Genomic DNA, 26,866 nt, shown 5'->3' with positions numbered 1-26,866 from the left:
TGTTTCCAGTCGGATAAATAACAAGCACACACACAGACACGGTGACAGTGAAAACCTTCCTGAATAGCACTCTGATGCAAGTAAAGGTTCCGTCCAGCTCGCGCGACTGCAAGCGTCACGCGTGTTTTATACTATCTGTGGTGTTAGTAAACAAGCACGAGGCTTTAGCCTATTTTGTCATTTTTTCTCGTTTAAAATCAGCTGTGAATGAAACCTATAGACGCCTTTTATCAGTGTGGGTGTAATTGTGTTCGAGTGTTAGTTTCAGTCACTAGGGAGCAGTGTTGTAATGCAGTAAATACAGTGGATTATTTTTAGTGGTGGAGATTTAGAATAGTAGGCCTATTTACGAAATAGCACACTGAACAAATACTAAAAAATATAAATTCAAAATGTTGTATAAGGAAAAGTATTTTAATATGATCAGAAAATGTATAAAAAGTATAAGTAATTAATGCAGGAAAATGGTCTAGAGCAGGATTTAACTGTTATACTAGGAAACTGTGTATCTCCTTTTTCAACCTTTTTTAATAGGACTGCAACTAATAATTATTTTCATTATGGATATGGGTTAATCTGCTGGTTATTTACTCCATTAATTGATTTACGATTTGGTTTGTAAAAATTCTTAAAATAAACACAAATGACAATCAGAAGTTCTCCCTTCCAGATGAAATAAACTAAATAAGACAAGAAAAGCAGCAATACTTTGTTTTGTGAAGCTGGAACCATCAAATATTTGCAATTATCAAAGTAGTTGCCTATTCCAAAAAAAAAAGAGACCCTAGCCATGCTACTCGCACTACAGCAGTTCGAGGTCTATGTGGGGTCCACCTCAGTGCCTGTGGAAGTGTACACAGACCACAACCCTCTGGTGTTCCTAGCACACATGTACAACAACAACCAGCGATTGATGAGGTGGGCCCTAATCGCCCAGAACTACAACCTGGAAATCCGACACAAAAAGGGCTGTGACAATGTGGTAGCTGATGCCCTTTCCAGGGGTTGGTAATGTAGATTTGTGTCGCGAGTAATTTGATTACCAGTGGGGGGTTATTTTTGTGTGTGGGGGTGTTACATTCCCATGTAGTTTCTAACATGCACTTGTGTCCACTGCCTCTAGATCATCGGCTCCACCCTCCTCCACTCCCATACCTCTGCTGCTCCCAAACGAGGCCCACCTGGAAGCCTAATCAAGGCATGCTTATAAGAGGAGCTGCATGGCCCTCTCCTCTCTCTCTGCTCTTGGCTGCTACCAGTCCCATGTGCTGCTCTTTGCTGATCGCTGTGGCCTGCTGTCGTCTGCCACCTGAACTACTGCTATCGTCTGCTTAGCAGTCCTGTCCTGTCCTAATTCTGTGGTGAGCCAGGAAGCCGTGTAGGGGGGGCCTGCCTTTTTGTTTATCCCCCCTTTTCTCCTGTTTTGTTTGTGGCTAGGGAGGTAAGCACTTGTCTTTTGTTTGACTGTTAGGAAGAACCTTTTTTGGACTTCCACTCTCGTCTCTCACGTCTCCCTCACCTCCAGCAGATTCGAGTGGGTCAGCTGTGCTGGATCTGTCAGAGGGAACTGGAGAACATGGTAAAACAGCTAAGGGGAGCAATCCCTCCTCCACCAAGGTGGTTGCTACCAAAGACTTCAACTCTTCTTTAAGCATTTGTTTAGTGGCATTTAACTTAAAGTGGGCTGCTATACACAACAAATCATCCTTTCTTAACGTGTCAAGTTCCTCTCAAGTAGGACTCCTCAGAAAAGCATATACTTCAAAGATACCGGTGGCCATCTTTTTTTTTTTTTACATTTACTCCAAAAAACAAAAATGGATCTGGTAGTGGGAAAGTTGTTAATATCCCGGACGAGCCCCCAATTATGTTACGTCCCTAATGAGGTCTAGGGAGAAGGGAGTAACATATACCAGATCACAAAGTAAAAGGGAGTCAAGTGTTCAAAAGTAAAAGTGTTTATTGCCAAGCCCTATAACGTCAGGGAGACCCCTAAGCCAAAACAACAAACAAAACTGGTTCCCTGTCTTTAAACAAAAAAGGTTCTTCCTAACAGTCAAACAAAAGACAAGTGCTTACCTCCCTAGCCACAAACAAAACAGGAGAAAAGGGGGGATAAACAAAAAGGCAGGCCTCCCCTACACGGCTTCCTGGCTCACCACAGAATTAGGACAGGACAGGACTGCTAAGCAGACGATAGCAGTAGTTCAGGTGGCAGACGACAGCAGGCCACAGCGATCAGCAAAGAGCAGCACATGGGACTGGTAGCAGCCAAGAGCAGAGAGAGGAGAGTGCCATGCAGCTCCTCTTATAAGCATGCCTTGATTAGGCTTCCAGGTGGGCCTCGTTTGGGAGCAGCAGGGGTATGGGAGTGGAGGAGAGTGGAGCTGATGATCTAGAGGCAGTGGACACAAGTGCATGTTAGAAACTACATGGGAATGTAACAATTGATAAATAGATTCAGATCTACTTGTATTTATTCTCCTGGTAGTTTAATGTATAAGGCAAGGCAAGTTTATTCATATAGCACAATTCAGACACAAGGCCACTCAAAGTGCTTTACAGGGGCAATATTAAAATACACGACACACATCAGAAAAGCGAATGAATAAAACATTTAAAAGCGAATGAATAACATTTATATAAAATAAAAATTACAGGTTAAAATGGAAACAGAAAAGTCTTCAGACTTGATTTCTCTGGGAGTTTGTTCCAGAGATTTGGTGCATAAAAACTAAAAGCTGCTTCTCCTTGTTTAGTCCTAACTCTGGGGACTCTAAGCAGACCTGTCCCAGACGACCTAAGGGCTCTGGACGGCTCATAACGTGTCAGCAGATCAGTAATATATTTTGGCCCTAGACCATTTAGGGCTTTAGAAACCAACATCAATATTTTGAAATCAATTATTTGAGTGACAGGAAGCCAGTGTAAAGACCTCAGAACTGGGGTAATGTGATCCACTTTTTTGGTCCTGGTGAGTACTCGAGCAGCAGCGTTCTGAATTAGCTGAAGCTGTCTGATAGATTTTTTTGGAAGGCCTGCAAGAACACTGTTACAGTAGTCAAGTCTACTAAAGATAAATGCATGGACAAGTTTTTCTAAATCTTGCTGAGACATAAGCCCTTTAATTCTTGATATGTTTTTAAGGTGGTAATAAGCTGACTTATTAATTGATTTAATGTGTTTTTTGAAATTCAAGCCTGAGTCTATGACAACAAGATTTCTGACTTGGTGTGTGGTTTCTAGCATAACAGCTCTGCACTGACTTTTAATTGTTCATCTTTGGCACCAAAGACAATTACTTCAGTTTTGTCGTTGTTTAATTGAAGAAAATGTTGGCACATCCAATCATTGATTTGTTCAATGCACTTACTTAGTGTTTGAATTGGACTATAGTCACCCGGGGCCTCATTTATAAAGCTTGCGGCGCACAAAAACCTTGCGTAGACGGACAGAAATGTGCGGGAAAATGTGCGGTGACAAACGTTGGTATTTATAAAAACATTCTTTGCGGATAAGTGTGCGTATTCCCACGCCAACTTTTGACCATGCGTAGAGCTACCGCAAGGTTTTCCTGACTCGGGGAATCAGCGACACTCAATGGCAACACCACGAAATAATGCTCAGTCATCAGAAAAACCCTGACAAATGATGCTTGGCACCCAATATATTTATTCAATAAAATGTATAAGCTTACCTATAGTTGCGAATATATGGCTACTGTAGTCTATGGCATGCAGTTGTGATGTAGGTTGAATTACTTATTAAGTAGCCTAGGTCTACATGTTTTGGTTATATCTTATACGTTGAATCTTATAGCGCTACTTTATAATAATATCCTATACGTCGGGAGGTGTTTCCGTGAGTGGCCAGCGGGAGAGCAAATTTTAAGAGGTGTGTAAAAAGTAGTTTTGTACAAAGTTAAGCCCAACAGATATTAATTAAAGCTGTATGGGCCGGTTTCACAGACATGGATTAAGCCTAGTTCTGGACTAAATTGTACTTTCAATGGACAATCTCCATTCAAAATTCCATTTAGTCCAAGACTAGGCTTAATCCATGTCTGTGAAACCGGCCCTATATTTCGTTAGATAAAATCATGTTATGAATTTAGCAAATCATTACACGCATCTCTTTCCCATAACAATTCACCCTGGAAGATATAACTATAAACTACACATGGTCAAAAGTTGGCGTGGGAATACGCACACTTCTCCGCAAATAATTATTTTATAAATACCACCGGTTTGCCAACGCACATTTCACCGCACATTCTGCCTGTCTACGCAAGGTTTTTGTGCGCAGCAAGCTTTATAAATGAGGCCCCTGGTGATATGGTTATGTAAATTTGTGTGTCGTCTGCATAATTATGGTAGCATAATTTGTTCTTATTCATAATCTGAGCCAGTGGGAGCATGTAGATGTTAAACAGAAGAGGCCCAAGAATGGAACCTTGGGGAACCCCACATTCAATATTTGTTCGCTCGGATTTGAAATTGCCTATTGACACATAGTATTCGCTGTCCTTTAAGTAGGATTCAAACCAGCATAGCACAGTTCCAGAAAGTCCAACACAGTTTGCAAGGCGATCTAGTAATATGTTGTGGTCAACTGTGTCGAAAGCAGCACTAAGATCAAGTAAAACTAAGACAGAACTTTTTGTCATGACTCACGGCTAGGCAGTCTATTCTCCTTTCCCTCTATATGTTTTCCCTTGTCTGTCTCTCCTTGTTGTGTTCTATGTGTCTACCTCCCTGTTGGCATGTGGGCCTGGTGGCACTCCAGGGCAGGCTGTTCCAGGTGTGGATCGTTGGGCTAATCTGGGCAGGCTGTTTCCAGGTGTGGATCGTTGGGCTAATCAGGGATCCCTATTTAAACCTGTGGACTCCAGTCATTCAGCGCCAGAGTCTACTACGTACCAGAGCGGTAACTTACCCGAGATATAGGATATCGTGTTCGTTGTTTTCTTTATGTCTCCAGTTGGAGTGAGTTCTAACTCTGCTCCTTGTTTTCCTTCCGTGCCAGTTGCCGCCGCTGTTCACTTTTCCTGCTCGCCTGCCTGCGGGTTTCCGGATATCCACTTGCCTCTGATCGCCACACCATTCAGCCGTCCAGTGTCCTGCCTGCCTGCCTGCCTGCCTGCCTAATAAACATTGTTCTAAACTGACTACCTATCTGTTCTGCTTTTGGGTCCAACTTCAAGCTATCACAACACTTTTGCCACTGTCTGTGTTTAAGTGGATGTCATTGAGGACTTTAACCAGAGCGGTCTCAGTGCTGTGGTGTTGTCGAAAACCTGACTGGAAGACGTCAAAGCAGTTGTTCACTGCTAAGTAGTTATTTAGCTGTTGATAAACAACTTTTTCAATGATTTTGCTTAGAAATGGAAGGTTAGATATGGGCCTATAATTTTTCATGGGTGATGTATCTAAATTGTTCTTTTTTAGGAGTGGCTTAATGACTGCTGTTTTCAGGGCCTGTGGGAATACACCGGTGCGAAGGGACATGTTTACAATTTGTAGAACATCTGAGGCCATACAGCTAAAAACGGTTTTAAAGAAGCCTGTGGGGAGAATGTCAAGGCAACAGGAGAAAACATCATATTACATAAGCCCTTTATTTTGTGTGCAAATATGTAAAGCAACTAAAAATTTTGGATGGATGTATTGTAATAAAAAGGACAACATTTATTTCGACTGTTGACTGAACAATAACAAAAACACCATACATTTAAATTACTGACATGAAAAGCAGAGGATTTTTTAAATGATCATAAAATGTTATAATCAAAATACAAAAGAAGCAATTAGTAAAACCTAGTAGTAATAACACTTCTTGAATAGATGTGTATGTTTATGCGTATGGCAATAATCAACAATCATTTCTATTCATAGAAAGGCAATTTTAAAACATAACATGTTTGTCGATATGTGTATAGATGTGATACAACAAATATATTTCAATACATACTGTTTTGTTGGTGAGGATCTTCAAATGTATACAATGTTACGAACAATTATTTAAGTTAATATCACGTAACAAACCACAGTTCCATTGTTTGCCAGTAAATACACTCAACAAAAATATAAACGCAACACTTTTGTTTTTGCTCCCATTTTTCATGAGATGGACTTAAAGATCTAAAATTCATTCCAGATACACAATTGTACCATTTCTCTTAAACATTGTTCACAAATCTGTCTAAATGTGTGATAGTGAGCACTTCTGCTTTGCTGAGATAATCCATCCCACCTCACAGGTGTGCCACATCAAGATGCTGATCTGACATCATGATTAGTGCACAGGTGTGCCTTAGACTGTCCACAATAAAAGGCCACCCTGAAATGTGCAGTTTTGTCTCACAGCAAAATGCCACAGATGCCACAAGCATTGAGGGAGCGTGCAATTGGCATGCTGACAGCAGGAATGTCAACCAGATCTGTTGCTCGTGCATTGAATGTTCATTTCTCCACCATAAGCCGTCTCAAGCAACTTCGCACAGCCATTGAATAGGAGTGGACCAACATTCCACAGGCCACAATTGACAATCTGATAAACTCAATGCGAAGAAGATGTGTTGCACTGCATGAGGCAAATGGTGGTCACACCAGATACTGACTGGTTCTGAGTCCCCAGGCCCCCAATAAAGCAAAAAATTGCACATTTCAGAGTGGCCTTTTATTGTGGACAGTCTAAGGCACACCTGTGCACTAATCATGATGTCAGATCAGCATCTTGATGTGGCACACCTGTGAGGTGGGATGGATTATCTCAGCAAAGCAGAAGTGCTCACTATCACACATTTAGACAGATTTGTGAACAATGTTTGAGAGAAATGGTACAATTGTGTATCTGGAATGAATTTTAGATCTTTAAGTCCATCTCATGAAAAATGGGAGCAAAAACAAAAGTGTTGCGTTTGTATTTTTGTTGAGTGTACATAACACCACTTTGACACTTAAACAACACTTTTTAGTATTAGTCATCAGTTATTTTAAAATGGTACAACGGATGTTTCTTTATTATGCCATTAGGCTCTGTAATGTAAAAGGCAAATGCTGGTCATTTTTACCACTATGATGTAAGTCATATCACTCATATGCATTACATACACTTTGCCCTCAACTTAACTTTAACTATGGGTAGGTAGTTGGTGAGCCCATGCTACCAGACTTAACTGTAACCAAATGAACCCACCCTGAGTTTTCAAGTGGTTACTCTGTAAAGAGTGTTAAGAATAACTGACACACGTTTATGATTTTTATTGAAGCCTGTCTTTTTCTGGTAAAGACCTTAATTGAAAAAGTCTTTGGAAATGGCTTCTACAAAGTTGGGTGCTGACATGAGGATCCCGATGGTGCAGAGGATGGTGAAGAGCGAGAAAGCCATGAGACAAAGCCTGTCAATAACAGATGCTGCAAATTTCCACTCATTGCATACGGACTCGTCCTCATCTTGGTCATGGAAGCGCTTGGCAATATAGCGCACCTCATCCAGAATCTTAGCCAGCTCTGGTTCCACGCTGGCCACAGAGGAGCTGTGAACCGTGGAGAGGAGCATCTCATCCTCACCTGTTCGTCCCACTAGCCGTCCACAGAGGACCCCGGAGTCGGGCGACGTAGTGGCTGTAGAGTAGGGAACACCCCCCAGGCCACGGACATAAAGTACATTGTCATTGGTGGGTTGGGCGGCCGAGGCTCTGGCATTGATGTCCATGCTGCTCAGGCTGCTCCGTGGAGCCTTGTTGTGACAGGCCGAACGCACGCGCTCCTCACCAGGGCGTTTCATACGCAGGAACCAGGCGCACCAGTTCAGCAAGATCACACGGGTCTTTGGGATAAAAAAAATAAAACAATTATGTTCTTATTTATTCAACAAAAAATAAATCAGTGAAAACTATAAATTAAATGTTGAATACCTCCACTTAATAACCGAGACCAGTCTTTATCCTTTAAGTCTACTTTATTCATGTTTACAACAATAATCGTTACTTCTGCATAAGCCAAATCTACTCAACAATGCAACACAGCATAGAGGCGTTCCACTGGTCGGCTGACTGAGCAGTGGAAAAACTATACAAATACAAAAAATTGTGATTACAGCATGGCCCAAGAAAATACCAAATTCTGATTGCCAGCAGGTATCCTTTGCATTGCGACAGTTTGAGTACATTTTTCTTTATAATTTCACTTCATAGGGTATTTTAAACTGCAGGTAACCAAACAGTGCTGTGCAAAAACTTTTCATTATTATGTTCTTACATCAGGAGACCTCATTGTGCAAGAAGGAAAGACATTTCCAGAAAGCCAGTGGCCAGACTCTGAATCGCCGTGGTAAATTCCTGCTTCTTTTATTATTTTGTAACTGGACAGCTCATTTGAGCGCATTTTAAGCAATTTTCTGCTGTTGTCCTGAGGAGCTCTCAGCACATTTCTACCTGTTAAAGATACCAGGTAGACAGACAGTTTGCACACAAATTAAATGCATATTAATCCTGATGAACTGTCGAAATTGGCAATGGCTTGATTAAAAAACAGCATAACAAAAGCATATGTCCAGCTGTCTTATTAAAATCCACAGTTTTTGTGTGTGTTGAGAGACTCAAATGGTGCAATAGGAAATTATACTCACCCACTTCGGCATCTTGCTTCCATTGGGATCATGGTGGTGATACTGTAAGACCATAACTGTAGCAATTACTGAAAGACCCACAATGACCATGGTAGTGGCAAAGTACTGAGCTAGAAGAAATAGAGGGGAAATTAAAAGTGGATATAGAAAGTTGTGTCATACAGAAAGACAGACATTAAAGACAATCTAAATATCAGATGGCTGCTTAAAGAAGTTACACAGATTAAAAATATCTACATACATATTCACTCGTGTCTTCCCACTGGCAGCAGTTGACACCCATAGTGACTGCTTTTAACTTTAGCTTATGCTTACCTATTAAGGGCACCGAATCTGATGTGGCAGGCATAATCTCTGCAACCAGCAGCATGAAGACAGTCAGCGAGAGCAGCACTGTAATGCCTGGGAAGGAGACCAAATCTCAGTCAGCCCTTCACAACCAAACCATTAAGAGTAATGAAAAGTATTCAAATCACACAGTTATCACGGGACCCCATCTGATGTTGATGTATATAAACAAACGCTTAAATTTACAGGGGTAAGGTCTTCTTGCTCTATGTTCAAATGCATTTTCAATACTAAGGGCCATTCTACAAAATGAGAATTACACTTAGGGCCAGACATGTTGCATACTGACATGCCTTCTTTTTAATCCAAAATTAAAGTCAACATATCTAGGTACAGTATATAACCTGCGTACATACAGGGGAATAGGCTAGTTTTCATTTCAACATCTTGGGGGACAAATTATATTTTGACCGTCAAACACTTAATTTCCTGCATTCTGGTGGATTTTTATCCAACAATCTGTGCCTTTTCTGCATCAAATTATGGTGGAAATGTCTTTATTGTTGTAAAGGAAAAGACAACATTCAGATTCCTGGTGAAACAACTATAATGGAATATAATGCAGCAAGGCTCTCAGGCATACTGGATTGAGCCACGATATGTATTCTCCTGGATTTTTCAAAACTTTCTGCACATTCAAAATATATCACATGTTTTGGGTTGTTTTTTTAGGAATCATGACCCAGCACCAGTTTTAACTATTTATGACACTTTACATTTGTAATGAAATGGCAGCCACCATTGGAAACGAAAGGGGTGGGCTATCAGCAGCTAGCTAACATTAGCTAGTTAGTATATTGTAACCTAAGGCAAAAGTTAGAAAACAGTTAATGTTAGCATTCATCCTTAGACACTTATAATATGAGCATGCTATTAGCCACATAGAGTGGCTTATTTACAGCCTTCAGAAAACGGGCCGAATTTGGCCTGCCAGCCTTGAGTTGACACATGTGCTTTAAAGGAACAATCCTTCAGTTACTCTAGTCTAGATAATATAAATACCTCACTGCCAACACCCGTTAAATTTAACAAATGTAACTCCATTCACCTCCATTGTACAGCGATGCATACAGTCATTGCAAAGGAGAACATTTCAAAACCTGTGCAAATGAGACCTTCGCGATATGAATAGCTACAGTAGATACCAAATGGAATAATGTGTTTTTGCTTTGTGATTTGGATGAAAATACCCTTCAAACTAAATATTACAATCCTCTGAATCATAAAGACATATTTCTGATGAATTATTGACCAAACTTTACAACAGTGATATAAAAACTATATAAATGTTGTAATGTATGTAAAATGCACAGACTCTGAGAGTTAAAATTCACCCATAAAATATTACTCTCAATCCATTTGAGCATTTTACAAATCATGATTCTCATGACAGCCTAATCTTTATTAAAATTAAATGTGGGAAAGAAATGCTGCCCTGAAAATACTTTCTCAATGAGATTGATGCTTTCTCAACAACAACCAAAAATGTCAACCACGGGCTGGGTTGATATACTGACTTCATCTACAGTAAATCTTTAAAGACATGCACCAACGGACACACACACACACACACACACACACACACACACACACACACACACACACACACACACACACACACACACACACCCACACAAATGTTCGAAAAACATTTTATGATGATGTGCATTAAGATCTACATAATGGAAAATCCTACGCCACAAGTGAGGTTCTCATTTCTTATATTTCCTTTATCGGTCTAAAAGCAATAAAAACATCATAAGGAATGCACACATTCGGAACACACACATCTGTCTTTAAAGCACTGTTTAGTTAATGAAGGAATCCACCTGCAGTGCTTTGAAGAAGGCATAAGCTGCATAAATCAACTCTCACTTTTACCCATCCACTCCCATGCACAGTACGCACAGTACAAACAAACACACACACACACACACACACACACACACACACACACACACACACACACACACACACACACACACACACACACACACACACACACACACACACACACACACACACACACACACACACACACACACCTGCAGACACTGTCTACAACAACTCTGTATAATATATGCATGAAATGGGATCAAAAGTTCAAGTCAACTGTGACAACTGAGATAAGATTAAACTGTTTTCTCAGTCCCCCGACAGTTAAGTCACTCAGTGCTGATTATCATATTACTTCAAGAGCCACAGAGCAGAGGAAGTGGATTAATACAATAAAAAGTTTTTCATAGAATGACTGATTACCCAGGAGACAACTGGGCTAGAATGATGAAAAAAAAAGTATAGAAATTATAGAAAGGTTGGCTCTGTGGCAAAAAGCATTTGGCACTTTGATTATGATTTCATTAATTTTAAATTACATTATTTTCTGACCAGCACACAGTTGTTACCCATACATCAAAGTTAGGTCAACATGATAGGAGGCTGCCAACGTAAGCCTCAATACTTTAATATGAAATTATATAATTTAGCAGCACTCAAAACAGGGTTTTCATACACAATTTAGGGAGAACAACATGGATATAACTTATCAAAAAGAAGTATCTCTATCTCCTCATTATGTAAGGGTCTGAGGAGCTCCTCTGTGTTTACAGTATTTACCCAATAAGCTGCAACATCTACCCATTATTTCTCCTCATCAGGCTGCATCAGGGAGTCTGGTCAGGTGTGTGTGTGTGTGTGTTTGTGTGTGTGTGTGTGTGTGTGTGTGTGTAGTTATGTGTAGGTTTGTTTTGATGAAACATTGAGTAAGAGTTGCACTGCAGGTCACTGAGGTGCAGAGGGCAAGCCAAACTAAATTTTAAATTGAAATACTCGTATAAGCCATATGTATAGATATGTATTCTGATTCATATTGACTACACATTTGAAATATTGCTCCCTAGCAGCAGCCAAGGGACATAGGCTACTGTAGGTGGGCTGACAGAAAGAGATGCATCTCTTCATGGCTTGCAGTGATTTAAAACTAATGCGGTTTCAGTGAAAATGTAATGCCTTAGAAAATACTATACATACTGTTATGCAGACTTGCTAACGGACTTGCTAACATATTTTTAAAATACATTTAAATGACAGCTTACTGAGAGATGGGCTATTTCAGAAGATTTTCGATTTTTTTGTTGAACTGGTGCATGTACTTGAATAAAAAATAAGCTTGATGGTGTTTTGTCCCCCCCAACGGAGCCTTGGTGGCAGCGCTGCCTGGAAGGCCCTAACCCTAACCCTAACCCTAACCCTAACCCTAACCCTAACCCTAACCATAACCCTAACCATAACCCTAACCCTAACCATAACCCTAACCTTAACTGTTGTCCCCCCAATAGTGCCTTCCAGGCAGCGCTGCTTTGAAGGCTCCGTTTGGGGGACAAAACACCAAACACAGAGAAATAATAAAATTCTAATCATTTGGTTTCAACAACAACAAAATATGTAAATGTCACAAAATGGTAAATGATCGCTTAATAAGTATTAGAAAAATAATTAAGGAAGCTGCTCTCAAATTTAAAATCTAATAGCATTGTGTTTTAATTCAGCTACACAACAATACCTAGTGCACAACTTTTTACTTCTACAATAAAGCAGCGGCCAGACAATCTACTATTTGTCTGTGTGTGTATGTGATCCACCCTCACCCACCCAGTGAGATCTTCTCCCCAGAGTCAGCAGGCAGAAGGAAGACAAGCAGGGCCAGAGTGGAGATCAGGACACACGGGATGAGCAGATTGAGGCCGTAGTAGAGGGTCCGTCTCCGCATCACCACTGTGAAGGTGATGTCGGGGTACGTCTCTTCGCAGCAATCGTAGGAACGATCGTTCTTACGTCCCGGAACCTCTGTGAGTCAAAAAAACGAAAACACAATCTACTCTGGCAGAAATGGAGTGAAATATGCTTTGGAGATAGCTCAGTAGGTTACACTCCACTGACTTTACAACGGTAAAACCAGGGTTTGATTCCTGCTCAGGGCGGGGAAAGTCCAGTGAGGGTCCTAAGCAAGACCATTGTTGCTAAATGACTACCTACAGTTGTAAGTTGCTTTGGATAAAAGCATCTGCTAAATGACATGTAATGTAATATCATTTCACTGACATGGAACAATACTAATATTTGTGACGTACGTCTGAATATCAATCCTACGCACTTCAGCGGCCCCCGGTCCCTCTCTTACCGATAAGATCCCACTCTCCGTTGGCGATGTAGCTGCTGGTATCCGCCTCTAACATCTTTAGGTCCAGAGACCAGCCCCCGTATGTCCAGGAGCCAAACTTCAGCTCACATCTCTGCACATCAAAGGGGAACCAGCGCACATCGATGGAGCAGGTGCTCTTGAAGATCCCTGTCGTGGTGAAAAAAAGAGAGCAGAAAGGATTACAGAAGGTTGTGCCTCGCTGTGTCCTGTACCTTATCTGTAGAACGAAAGGCACTGAAGAGAGAGAAAGAAATGGATGGGATAATTTCGGGCCTATTCAATTACTCTGGAATAAAGGAAGCAGAGGGAGATTAAAAAGAGAAAGGACAGTGCGTCCAACAGCGGCAGCAAGAGAGGTTTTACTCAGACAAGATATGGATTCCCAGTGCCATCTATCTGAACAGTAGTAAAAAAAAATCCAATATGGCAATGAAATGAAAGTGGCCGGTAATTTTTCAAGAGAGGCAGGCACCAAACTAATTCCCATCCATATTTAGATGTCAGCAGTAAACAAAGTCCCTCCTCTCCGTCTCAGCACCATTAAGACGATAAACCCCCCCCACAGGGAACGAAAAGACACAGGGAGCAGACAAATAGACTGACTCCTATCAACTCCAATAAACCTTGGTGACGAAGACAAGTTATTAGGAAATGCAAATTATTTGAAACTGCTAGCAAGGGTATATATCTGAATAAAGTTCTACTCATTTAGAGCAGTTGTGTTCAACTCAGGCAGCGAGTTGCTGTTCGGAACCAACATGGCATTCAATCAGGGTTTGCGTGGAACAAAGTTGACAGCCATGTTTTTATATGAGAGAGGCGATCAATCTAGAAGCAATTAAATGAGTGCTGTGTTCGGCCCTCTACTATTCACCATTTACATGCTCCCCCTTGGTCAAATCATTCGTCATCACGGTCTCAGTTTCCACTGCTACGCTGATGATACCCAACTATACATCAGCACCAAACCCTCAACTCAGCTTCCACCGGCTCCACTCATCAACTGTCTGCAAGATCTGAAAACCTGGATGACCTCTAACCTACTCAAATTGAACAGCAATAAAACTGAGCTCATGGTCGTGGCCCCCAAGTCACTGCTCAGGAAGGTTGGGGATCTTCTTCTGGAAGTGGATGGCTGCTCTATCACCCCATCCCCTGTAGTCCGCAACCTGGGTGTCATCCTTGACCCCACCCTGTCATTTCAGTCCCATATCAACAATGTCACAAAATCTGCATTCTACCACCTGAGAAACATCGCAAGACTCCGACCCTCACTCTCAGACTCAGTCACTGAAACCCTCATCCACTGCTTCATCTCCACCCGTCTGGACTACTGTAATGCCATCCTCACAGGTCTCCCCTCCAAAACCTTGGACCGCAATATGTCCAGAACTCAGCTGCCAGGGTTTTAACTGGCACTAAGCCCTAGCAGCACATCACCCCCACCCTGATGCAGCTCCACTGGTTACCAGTTAAGTCCCGGATCAAGTTCAAAATCCTCCTACTCACCTACAAGTCCCTGCATGCTCTGGCCCCCCGTTACCTCTCTGACCTCCTCCATCCTTACACCCCCCTGCGGTCCCTCAGGTCCTCTGCTAAGGACCAGCTGGCAACCCCCCGCACCAGACTCAAGACCTTTGGGGACAGGGCCTTTTGTGCGTCTGCCCCCATTCTGTGGAATCTGCTCCCCCTCCATATCCGCTGTGCCACTTCAGTGGAGTCCTTCAAGAAGCTCCTGAAGGCACACCTCTTCTCAGAGGCCTATGACCTCTAACCCGCCCCCACCCCCCTGTGTACACAAACACTGTACTACTTTTTGTGAAGCGACCTTGGGTACCTTGAAAGGCGCTATATAAATTCAAATTATTATTATTATTATTATTATTAAATGATAGAGCTATTTACGCCGGTATTGATTACGATGCTGAGGCCAGGCAGGTAGGCCAGCGCTTTTGCATGGCATGGGAAAAAGAGGGAAAGAAGAACCTGCCAGGAAGAGCAGCAAGCTCCAGCGGTGTTGGGAAGGCCTGTGGATTGATGGATTTACAGAAGGTGCCTGGGATGTTTTAAGACCACACAGTTTGGCTTGATTGCTCTCGAAGACAATCTCTAAGTGTCTGGCAAAAATAGAGTGTGATAGTGATTGATCCATGTGTATGGGGCATTTTACGTTGCATTACAGTTACTGGCATAAGACCATTTGCAAACCCAAAGAGATAATGGAAAAAGTTCAACTTTTGGGGGGAAATACACTGGTTAGTTTAGAGTTATATTAATACTGGAAGGAGAAACTACTAGGCTGGTTTGGTCAAAATAAATAATCAGTGTTGATTATAGAGCTTTAAAGTTGCTGATAGCAGGAGGATTTTTTCTGTTTGTAAAGAGCTAGGCCAGCTGTTTCAACAGTCTTTAGCTTAGCGACTGTTGGCTGTGGGATAGTATTGAGCGTACAAACATGAGAGTAGAGTCAATGTTCTCATCTAACGCTCAGCAAGAAGCGAAAAAGCACATTTCAGAACCTTTAATGAAGGGCAGCTACTGTTTTGACATTAAGGGTTTCAGAGTAAGAAAAAGCAGTATAAGTGTATTTATGTTTGTTTAAATTATCTGCGCCCAACTAAAATATGTTGGTTACATCTCGCCATACAGCAGGACATACATCATGAAAATGTAAATGAGACATTGAAATCAATTTCTTCATTTAGCCCTTTTGGTCAGATATCTTCAGTGTATAAATCCTGTAGCTGTCTCTGCGCATCAGTTTGTTCTGATTGTCCTCTCCCCTTTTTTTAAAAGGGGAAAACCTTTTCAATACTTTTAAATTTTTTTATATTCTTCTGTATCCGTCTTAACACTGGTGTAGTAAAACTGGACCAGATCCCGCTTACAAGAAGGTCTAGGAATCAGACTACCTGAAGAAACTTCTAACAATGGGGGTCGGGTTGTTGCCCAGGGGGTTTTGAACGTCACTCTCCAGGGTCAGAAGTAGAGGTCAGAAGGTAGATTCTAACTAACTCTTACCTGGAGGTATGTAAGAACAGGTGCCCGAGGAGTTGACCAAAATGTTGGTGTGGAAAGTGGCATCAAATCTCTCATCTGCACTGTGGACAACAACACAGAGCTAAATCAATATCTGCTGCAGAGTTATTATAAGAGCAGCTGTGGTGAAAAACCTCATAAATCCAGACACTGATACAACCTAGTCAAGAATCTGTAACTAGTATTGATGAACAAACAGCAATAGAAACAGATATGTTGGTCAAATACAAATATTTCTCAAACTCATATACGTTGAAGGGCTTGAAAAAATAAAAGTAAACGTCACTTGCAGCAAAGTCTACTTCAAAGAGTCTCAAATCAATTGGCTTAACTCAGACAGACAATGACAAATGAAGAACTGGCTTTCTTTCAGACTAGTTGTTCGGAGAGTGGAGTGCCTCTAATGTGATTTGTTGAGATTTTTCTTTTACATATTGATTGATGGTGATCTCTATAGCATTTTCCATTAGATACATGTAATACAATGCTCCTACGACCATTTTTTTATACAAATGTATTAATTTGATATGATTTATTGCTCTAAAGTGCACTTCTAGACTGCACTGCATATATTTAAACTGCAGACCACCACTATCCTTGAAGTATAATGTTTGAGACTGAAAACCAGCTTACCTAACAGGAGGAGCCAAACCAGTGCAACATTATTGTTGAAGAACATGAAAGCAACCCTTCTGATTATCAAAGAAATACATTCCCTTTATGCACATGCATTTATCCTTTAAGCGTCAACTTTCTAGTTTTAAAATCAGAGATGTAAAAAATGTGAATAAATCCTTATGTTCCGCTACCTGTAAACTGGTTTGTAAACGAAGGGTATGTATATAAAGTGGGCCCACCATAGCTAGCATCATACCTGTTTACAGAGCCTATAGGCTATGTACAAACACTGGATTTTTTCAGGGCACACAGTATCCCATATATCGCAATAACATTGTACAATCTTGTTCTGAACAATGTAACACAAAAATCCAAAAACATATCATCCCTTGGAGATCCCCCCCATTACATTGTGCAAAGGATAATGCATTCTTGAGTGTGACACCATGCATATCGAATTACAGTGCATCACCCAGCAGATTTGTTACAGTGCCTACCTGTTATACAGCAGAATGTCTGGCTTCCAAATAAGATGGTCAGGAAATCTCACATTGTTTATACCTGCATACGCCGATGTATTCCACCGGAGGTAATCATCATCCCAGAACTGTTGGGTACAGAAACATATACATTTTTCATCAGCAAGTCAATATCTTCTTTCATATTATTTAATCCTGTATGAGGCTATGCGTCTCCACTTTGGTAAGCTTGGTTAAAAAGCACAAGCTGAGATTTAACACAAAGTTTGTTTTAGTGTCAGTGTGTCAGTGTCAGTTTCTATATAATGGCAAAAATAAATGTATTTGGCAGCATCTGTGGGAAACATCATGCAGCCAGTGACATGAGACAAAAATGTATTTCAGTGCCTGTGCCACGTTTCAATGTTATCCCTGGAGGAATAAGATTTTACGATTTTCAAGGATTATTATCATTATGTGTGAATGTGTATGATTGCTGTATGTTTGAGGTGGTGGTCGGAGGGGCCGTTGGCGCTGAATGGCAGCCACGCTTCCATCAGTCTGCCCCAGGGCACCTGTGGCTACTCTCGTAGTTTACCACCACCGGTATGACTGTGTGTGAACGAATTGAACCAGGAACTGTGGTGATCACAGCTGGCTGCTGTGCGCTCCTCCTCCTTTTGCCACTCCCACTCCCTCTGTTCTGTGGCACACCTGGTCTGCATCAGCAATCTACGCAACTACTTCACCTCTGGCTTCCCTGCTGTCGTTGCCAGTTCGTACCATGCACTACAGTGGTAACTATACACGCCTGGCTACAAGTATTCTATCTCGTCCTTATCTCGTGTTCTCGTGTTTTTGTGATCACCACCCTAACGTTGTTTTTTCCTCTACCTGCAGTTACCCGGACCACAACCTCCAGCTTACCTACCTGCTTCTCCGCCCCGGCTTCCCCACTCACCACCTGCTTCCCCACCTCGTTGAAATAAACCTTTTTTATTATATCCAACAACTGCCTCTGTCTGCTCTTGGGTCCAGTACTTAATCGTAACAGGAACCCTGTAAAGCGTCTTTGAGTGCCTAGGTAATAAAGTGCTATATAAAACCTATCAATTATTATTGTTTTTATTTATTTTTTAGGTATCCAAACAGTACTTACAATATAGCACAATTGATACGTATTTGATCATACAATAGCAAAGTACTGGCCAATCAAAAATGTTGAACTCATCATGGCAGCGGATGAAAAGCCAAGGGTTCACCAAAGTGATTTAATTCAGCCGGAGGGGGATACGAGTGTGTATAGAAAATGTCATGGAAATGTATGCAATTCATTAAAATCATCATCTCATTGGCTGTACACAATCTTTTGCCAGAACATGTCAGGCTATTTCATCACCAAATATATGAAACTGTTGTCCTGCTCTAGTAAAATGCAGAAGAGCACCAAAGTTGTTAGAATTTCTTTCCCTCTAAAGGTGAATTTAGGACATTTCTGTACAAAATATTTCATAGATATAAAGTCCTTCAACCTAAGCCATGCCACCAATGATGGGTTGGGAAGAATGCTTAAATACTTCCACAGGGCTGAGCACAGAGTAAAGATGGCAACAAAATGGATAGGGACAATACATGACAAACAGCAACAATGACTCCAGTATCAAAGAGAAGAAAACCATGAACCCTTTTGTGAAAACACAGCCAGTAACAGTGACACTCTCTTTCTCACGTATTTTCCTAGCCCGCTGATGATTATTATTTAAAGTGAAACGGTACAATTTTAAACAACAAAAAAACTAAACAAACACAACAAACGTGACTTGAAAGCTGAATATTTCTTTGAAAAACCCATGCAGGCAGTCAGCAGATTCATCTCATCCTCACCAACTTTCAGTTTTTTTATTATCAGTGTTAAGCAACATTTTGACATTTGGGAAAATAGGCTTAGAGTTGGACAAGTACAGTATTGATATGACTTACATAACTGACAGTAGTATCAATCTTCTTGTCTAACTTTAGACAAGAACGAGTATTTACCAAAAATGTCTATTCGATTAAACCACTTTAAATTAAACTCGCCGACAGCTCTAGGGCACCATGGGAAGAAAAAAAAGCTAAAATCCTACACAGCTGTTTGTCAATGCAGTCAGCCTCTCACCTGCCCTGAACAAAATCACTTACAGTACATGATGCTTATTACCAAAAGCAGAGACATTCAATTATTGGTATCATTATTCTCTGAGGTTAAAAATCATATAATTACTTCTCCATCTTCAATGTCTCAAAGTGACTCTCAGAGATAAACATGTGCTGGGACATTTAAGATGTATTTCCTGGAGTCCACACAGGTAGACAAAGCCAACATATGCCAGATCAAGGCTAAACAGGCAGTACTTTGGATGCAGTCTGAACTCTTGTGTTTGAGAGCCAAAGTCGATAAAAGCAGGGTGTGGAGTAAGAGTGATTAAGAGAGAACACTGCTGTGATACCACAAGGTGATTTACAAAAGACCAAACAGCCTTGATGCAGCTTGCTGACGGTGCAGCAGCAGGGAACTCAACTGGTTTCACACAAAAGACAGGAATCAGTGTTATACGCTTCATCTCACAATATGGAGAAGGAAGCAGAGTATTGCTATCTAAATTTTTTTATAGAAAACATTTGAATTTAGAATAATAAAACATGTATAAAGTAGTTAAGTGTAACCATAAGAGTGTGCAGCTTTGCTTTGCTGTGACTCTACATACAGTACAGACACATACAGGGAGTCTTACCAGTTGTAGCCAAATGTTGGTTGTTAAAACCTGGTTCTTCTCATCCTGTTGAATAAAAGTGATATTTATTTATTCATTTGTTTCTTAGTTTACATTTCTTAATGTATAAATCATGTGCAAGTTTAAGAATTTTAACATGGCTTCACCTCTCAGAGCTGTGATAATATAAATAGAATTAACTGTTTAGCTCCAGTTTCTTCGCCAGATGTAAAAGCTTTCTGAATTAATTACTTTGAATGTATTATGTGTTTAAAACATCCAAACCTAGATGTAAATCATCCAACATGTATTAATGTGCATGAAACACAACTGGAACACTTCAACTCAACATCAATACAAAAAAATAACTGCCAGCATTTACTCATCCCATTGTTGCTGTGAAGTGAGAAGACATTGACAATCCTTTAAATGATAATTGATTACCACCTAAACAAGAGTTATCTTCGATGCCATAACACTGCTTTGTGCACTAAATATGCATAAAAAGGTAAAGTATGTGTGAGAGAGCCACAAACCACGTCCATGATCTGATTAAGGGTTAAGCCGAAGTGAACTGTGAGAGTCTGAGAGTCGTTGAAGACCGGTCTCTCCAGTGGGCTGTAATCCCTCATAAGGTCATTGTACAGCCGGCGCTGGTTTGGCCCTTGAAGGGAAACTACAGAAGGAAGATAAATGTGGACAGTGAATAAACACATTTAGATTCAGTTCAGAGTAAACGAGCAAGACGGACACCGTTAGTCATTAATTCGTTAATTTTTTATTCAACGTCATCCACTTTTTCTGGGACGGGTCTCAGGGGTTACAGATTTAAGCAAGGGACCTCAAACTTCACTTCCCCTGGACACGTAACCCACCTCTGAGTGGAAGATGTTAAGGCATTAACATACACAATAATCTCTCCTCCCTATACGTTCTGGCTCTTCATTGGGGCTTTCTCCCAGCTGGACATTCCTGGAACATCTCCCTAGTGAGGCGCAGGGGGCCTCCTTACCAGATGCTTTTAACGCAAAGTAGCAGCAGCTCTGCCCTGAGTTTCGCTCAAGAATGACTGATCTTTTCACCCTATCTCTAAGGGGGATGCCAGCAACCTTCCTTAGAAAAAAAATAACATTTCAGCCGCTTGATTATTGAGTTGAAGAGGATTATTTTTTGTGATTTAAGAGCCAGGCTTTCTTGAGGCCCTTGCTGTCCTCTGGAAGTGGGACCCTGAAGTTTTCCAAGTTGATTGCATTTTACAGGTAGAAGTTTCATGCTGGTCATTCTCCCAATCCTGTTTTTTCTAAACCCATCCCCCGAGCCTCCTCTGCCTCCTAAGTGTTGACCCTTGGGTTGCCAACAGCTAGCCAGCCAGACCAAAGTGATAGACTGACAACGGTATTGCCTTTTCTTGAGCCATGCTGTCTCTATGTCCTCGAATGAAATTGCAAACCATCACTTTATTTGGAACTTGATGCTTACTCAAGTTCAGGGATGTGACTGAACCAAGGTTATATTGCTCTACACCCTCTTCTCTCTCCAGCCAACTCCATCATCCAGTAACTGCCCACATTTATTCATTACAATAATTACAATAACGTTTTCCTAATTTGCGCTGCTTATCTTGCAGGTGCCCACCTTCACTCCAGCTCCATATTACACCTGATCTTTCAGTTGAAATAAACCATAAAAAAAACTCTTAAGACCATGATGGAGTGGAGCATTCAAATGAACACTGTTAAGGGTGGTGAAGCACATGCAGCCTGGGACGAGTCAATCATCCAAATACAATACCTGGACGACGTGATTAATCTCTCTGTGCAATTTCAAATCAGACCTGCCCCTCGGTTTAACACACTCTTCCTCTCCCCTTTTGAGTTATAGAGCGTTTTTGGCAGCATCTTATCACTTCACTGATGGCCACTGCCCAATTATGCTGAACAACCTTTGAGGAGTCCATTATCCCAATGATTTGGCAAAGGGCTTCTTGTCTGTAGACATCGCCTTTTTCCCCTCTGCTCCATCGCATCCAGTTCTTTCATAATATGACTAAAAAGATTAGCTGAAAGCTTGCCTTTGTCCACGGCTGGATTCCTTTCCCAATCCCACCATAATCAAATTTCACTATGAGGACCAACACGATGAGATCATCGATGGGGATGTTTCTGTTATACACCCCAGTTCAGGCCCAACAGACCACACAAGCAATGATTCTGAAATGTTCTCAATAACATCCTGCTGAAAGTGCACTGGGAGCCATAAAAAGAGAGAAGCTAAGCCTTGCCTCCTCTCAATCAAATGTATCAGTAATATGTGTACATATATGTGTATGCTGCAATATTTACCAGGACCCCCTGGAAGAAAAGATCCTGTATCTCAAAGGGACCTTTTAGGCTAAATAAAGGAATTTAAATTTTTTTTCATCTTGTGCCAATTGAGTGCAGACTGAAGAGCTTGAATAAGTAAGAACTATTAAACAAGAGACACCGAAGAGACATAACATTCCCATGACCCCATGGGTCTGCAAACAGACTCCTCTCAGAGTGATGATGGGCACAAATGTTTCCCAGATGTCTTTCAATAGTTGGTGTCAATCTCTCTCTCTCTCTCTCTCTCTCTCTCTCTCTCTCTCTCTCTCTCTCTCTCTCTCTCTCTCTCTCTCACACACACACACTCTCTCACACACACACACACACACACACACACACACACACACACACACACACACACAATACTGTGATTGTTTGAGTTTTTCTCACATTTTCAAATTAAAGACAAGTTAGCCCAAGTCTGCACTGCACAGTCCATCTTTAATCATTGTAGGCTGCAACAGTTTACCCCCCCCCCCCTTTTATCCTATTTCCTTAAAATCAATGTTCATGTTCTAGAAAAGTCACTGGTTATTGTAAATAGTGGGCTATTACCGGACGAGAATGACAACAGATATCTTTAAAAAAAATATTTTTGTGGAATATAACAGGTAGCCATAGGCTAAGCTTGCAAAGCGGAACAGATGAATAAGACACATGAAAGGGGAAACGTGAATTACTTAATTTGCCATTAGAGAGCAATACTGACAGCTTACCTTTCACTGTGAGGGCGGTGACCGCAAGAAAAAGCAGACAATTCCCTGGAAAGTCCATGTTGAGACGACCGGAGTGAGAGCAGGAATTCCTCAGTTCACGCAGAACCTGAAGGGATGCTGGAAAGGCGATATTGTGTGTGTATGTGAGCGAGAGAGAGAGAGAGAGAGAGAGAGAGAGACTCCTCCTCTGAATAGCTACTGTTGGCAGGACAGCGTTGCCCAGTGCACAGTTTGTCTCACTTATTGACCATGAACACACTGAAATAATTTATTTAATTATTTATTCCTTTTATGACAGTTGTGTCTTGTAGATAGGCTACATACACAAAGTAAACAAATTGAATCCCTTGATATATCCAGCAGGCCGTTTGTGCAAATCAGACCTTTTGACAAAATTGTCCTATGTGATCCCCAAAAGAAGTCACACATTGATTCAGGTGTATAGCCCCTTTTCATTTGAAGGCCAAATTTGGTTTAAAGAGTATGAAAAGGGGGGATGCTAAAAGAAAAAAGTTGTACAGAATCATGCTGAGATAGGCACGCTATAATAATTTCACTTTACATTCACAGTGACATCTGCTGTTCACCGCTTAGAATTACATTACAACTTTATTTCAAAATTGACAATGCGAAGGAGTCTTTCTCTACTATTTATTAGAATAACTTTGCAGGTATTTTTCTGCACATAATTTTTCTGCAGATACTATAAGAAAACTGGGTGGTTGTGTTCTGGATTTTCATGAAATTGTGACTTTCATGAAACCTATGTAGAATGGCGTAGTGTTTAGATAAACAATGTGAAAGTATGTTCTTCTTATGACACAATCAAGCCTTTGAATAATAACTAAATCTGAATATCATATGGTCAGTGCAGTAATGTCTGCTCTGCTGTCTGCTTGATGCTTTTTTTCCCGACATTGAAGCATTGAAAACAATCTGATTGATACTCAAAAAAATAAATCCCGTGTATAGGCAAATCTATTACTACTACTCATTATCGTTAGAAAAATATGCTAAGGAAAACCGAGTTTTAACAATCAATCAATCAACATACTCAATCAATTAACATTTATTTCTACAGCCCTTTTCAGCAACCAGCAGGTATCCAAAGTGCTCAAAGAATGGACGTATTGTGTTCACACCTTGAGGCATTTGATAAAAAGTGAGCCATAGCATTTTTCAGTTGAAGGCGCAAGATAGAAGTTTGATCGTAGCCAACATAAAGTGCATTACAAAAATACAGCCTTGACCTAATGAAGCTGTGAATTGCTTTGTCAAGGTTACGCCTGTTTAGGAAGGGATTTACTTGAGCCAGAAGACAAAGTTGAAAAAAGCTCATTTTAACAACATTGTATCATCATATCAACATGTTATCACATATAGTTGTCCTGAGCAGGTGGCTTTACCCTATTACACATTCATGAGCTTAGCTGCATTTAACAAGTTTCCCTTATTTATCATATGTACAAGAAACAATGAAATGAAGTGAAACTTTTTTTTATTATAATACATTGACTAGGAAAAGTTGAATAGAGCTCCAGATTTTATTGTCAGATTACATTATTTTGACCCTGTTAGACCTGACTGAGCTTCAGTTGAACCTCGTCTCTGTCTGACTCTACATCATAATGTCAATTTAAATCATCAGGCTGTGGTTTCCTAAGTGATGCTGCTTTAACATCTGCTACTAAGATACAGATGTTGGTTCATCATTCAACATTCAGGTGCGCTTTTTACCCAACAATATACCAGTATTGCTTAATGTCATTATATCATTAGGCCTACATGTTTCAGACTGCCCCTCATTGAATTCACATTGTGTCTCATGCTCATAAGCAAAATCAGGTTTCTGTAAGAACCATACTGGGTTGAGGTTTAGCAGATTGTGCAGATTACACTTTAGCAGATGGCTAAAGTGTAATCTGCACAAGCCACAGAGGAAATTAGGAATATTAAATTGTTTATTTAAGGAATTGAAACAGGTTGGAATGTAGTGCCACTCTACGCTGAATAATGAACCGATAGACTGCATAGCCTACGTGTTAATATTTATTAAAGCTGTTTATGCTTGTAAACTGAAACCGGGGAGCTTAAAACAAAGCAACAAAGACTAGCATTTGGGCTCCTACTTCAGAGACCACAGATCCCTGTTGCTTTCAACTAAAATGCACAGATGGTTAAATCATTACTGAGAGCATTCCCCACAACAGGAGGCACAGCCTGTCTGGAATAATTACAACTCCTGATCACACGACTGTAGCCTAAATAAAAGAGGAATTATATATTATCATGTTAACTATAGTTTATTTGGTACCTTTCCAAAAATAATTTAGCTTGGTAAATGTTAGTTGGTTAAGACATGCAGTCAACGGTTTGACCGGTTTTAAAAATGCTCATTCATATAATGTGATAATAGCCTACTAATAGGCTACAAATAGGCTAATGAAAAGTAAACTCTGAAAACCCCTTTGAGTGCCTTGTTAGCCTAGAAATTAAGAATTAATTTATAAATAAAATATTTTTTTTGGAAATTGAATCGTGTCTTGAGTTTAGGCTAATGTATGCTACGGTGGGCTAGCCAATGTAGCCTATACCCAGGGGGCAAAGTGATTTTATGGACATGGAGCGTTGTAAAAGGTTGTTCACCAAAAATGACATCTAGGACCTTCCACAATCACAACCTGGGTGGACAACCTTGTCAACAAGCTGCTGGAAAGCTACAGCGGGCCGACATAGCAAATCAGAACCACTGTTTAAGTGAATGGGGGTGAATGGGGATGGGCTAATGGGGAATTTTTTGAACTTATAGATATCATTATGAAACTTTGCCAGTTGATTACTGACATTAAAACAACAACTTTTTGTATTACAGTATTTTCCAAAATGTTTAAATAAATATGAAAAATCATCATTATCTTACTAATGATGCGTACATTTGCATATCTGCAAAGCCCCAAAATCTAGATGTTGGAAGAAAACAAAGTCAATTTGTTTTTAAATTTTGAAGCCTTTCCTAAGCACAGTTCAAATTTGATCAATAACCCATAGAAAATAATTTTTTTACACAGTTACATTTCATGTGCCATGGACCAAAAGTGTCCTTTTGGAGTCTCCAGCTGATATTTTAGGAAACGGCTAGACATTCCCTTGGAAAAAACAGTGTAAAAAAATAATTTTCTATGGGTTATTGATCAAATTTGAACTGTGATGAGGAAAAGCTTCAGGCAGTTGGACACATGTTTTGTTTTCAAAATTTAAAAACAAATTGATTCTGCTTTTGTCCAACATCTAGATTTTGGGGCTTTGCAGATATGCAAATTTATGCATCATTAGTAAGATATTGATGATTTTTCATACTTATTCAAACTTTTTGGAAAATACTGTAATGCAAAAAGTTGTTGTTTTAATGTCAGTAATCAACTTGCAAAGTTTCATAATGATATCTATAAGTTCAAAAAATTCCCCATTAGCCCATACCCATTCACCCCCATTCACTTAAAGGCCTACTTCACCGGTTTGAATATGAAGGTGTATTGAATTCTGAGATCCTATGTAGTATAAATGTGCGAAAAAAATTGAAATCGGTTCATCCTAGCCTGAGAAAAGGCAGAAAGAGTGTTTTTTTAACCCTATATTTCTCTTTCTCGTGACATCACAGAAAGAGAAATATAGGGTTAAAAAAAACTTACTTTGTAAATATTATTGTGATGTCTATTACTGTGACATCACAGTAATA

The 26,866-nt window shown here is 40.4% G+C and overlaps 1 protein-coding gene across 1 annotated transcript; it reads right to left on the bottom strand.

Annotated features, from left to right (window-relative positions):
* Positions 1–6,900: 6,900 nt before the first annotated feature.
* Positions 6,901–23,225, bottom strand: chrna7a (cholinergic receptor, nicotinic, alpha 7a (neuronal)). Its single transcript, XM_080030500.1, has 10 exons — positions 23,131–23,225; positions 20,585–20,724; positions 20,070–20,114; positions 17,335–17,444; positions 16,202–16,281; positions 13,160–13,327; positions 12,631–12,825; positions 8,947–9,033; positions 8,632–8,741; positions 6,901–7,830 (listed from the first exon to the last, which is right to left on the bottom strand). Exons 1-10 carry the CDS (start codon positions 23,186–23,188, stop codon positions 7,294–7,296), a joined length of 1,530 nt encoding a protein of 509 aa, XP_079886626.1. The 5' UTR covers positions 23,189–23,225; the 3' UTR covers positions 6,901–7,293.
* Between the last annotated feature and the right edge of the window lie 3,641 nt (positions 23,226–26,866).

Source organism: Ammodytes marinus (genome assembly GCF_949987685.1).
Source record: "Ammodytes marinus genome assembly, chromosome: 1".
NCBI lineage: Eukaryota > Metazoa > Chordata > Actinopteri > Uranoscopiformes > Ammodytidae > Ammodytes > Ammodytes marinus.
This window is presented reverse-complemented; position numbering and strand designations above follow the sequence as displayed.

Excerpts from the sequence above, each read along its gene's own strand:
- chrna7a (XM_080030500.1), bottom strand. The coding sequence starts at position 23,188 with ATGGACTTTCCAGGGAATTGTCTGCTTTTTCTTGCGGTCACCGCCCTC. Across the intron at positions 17,445-20,069 it reads CCAACATTTGGCTACAACTG|TTCTGGGATGATGATTACCT; the intron begins GTAAGACTCCCT and ends TGTACCCAACAG. Across the intron at positions 8,742-8,946 it reads AGATTCGGTGCCCTTAATAG|CTCAGTACTTTGCCACTACC; the intron begins GTAAGCATAAGC and ends TATTTCTTCTAG.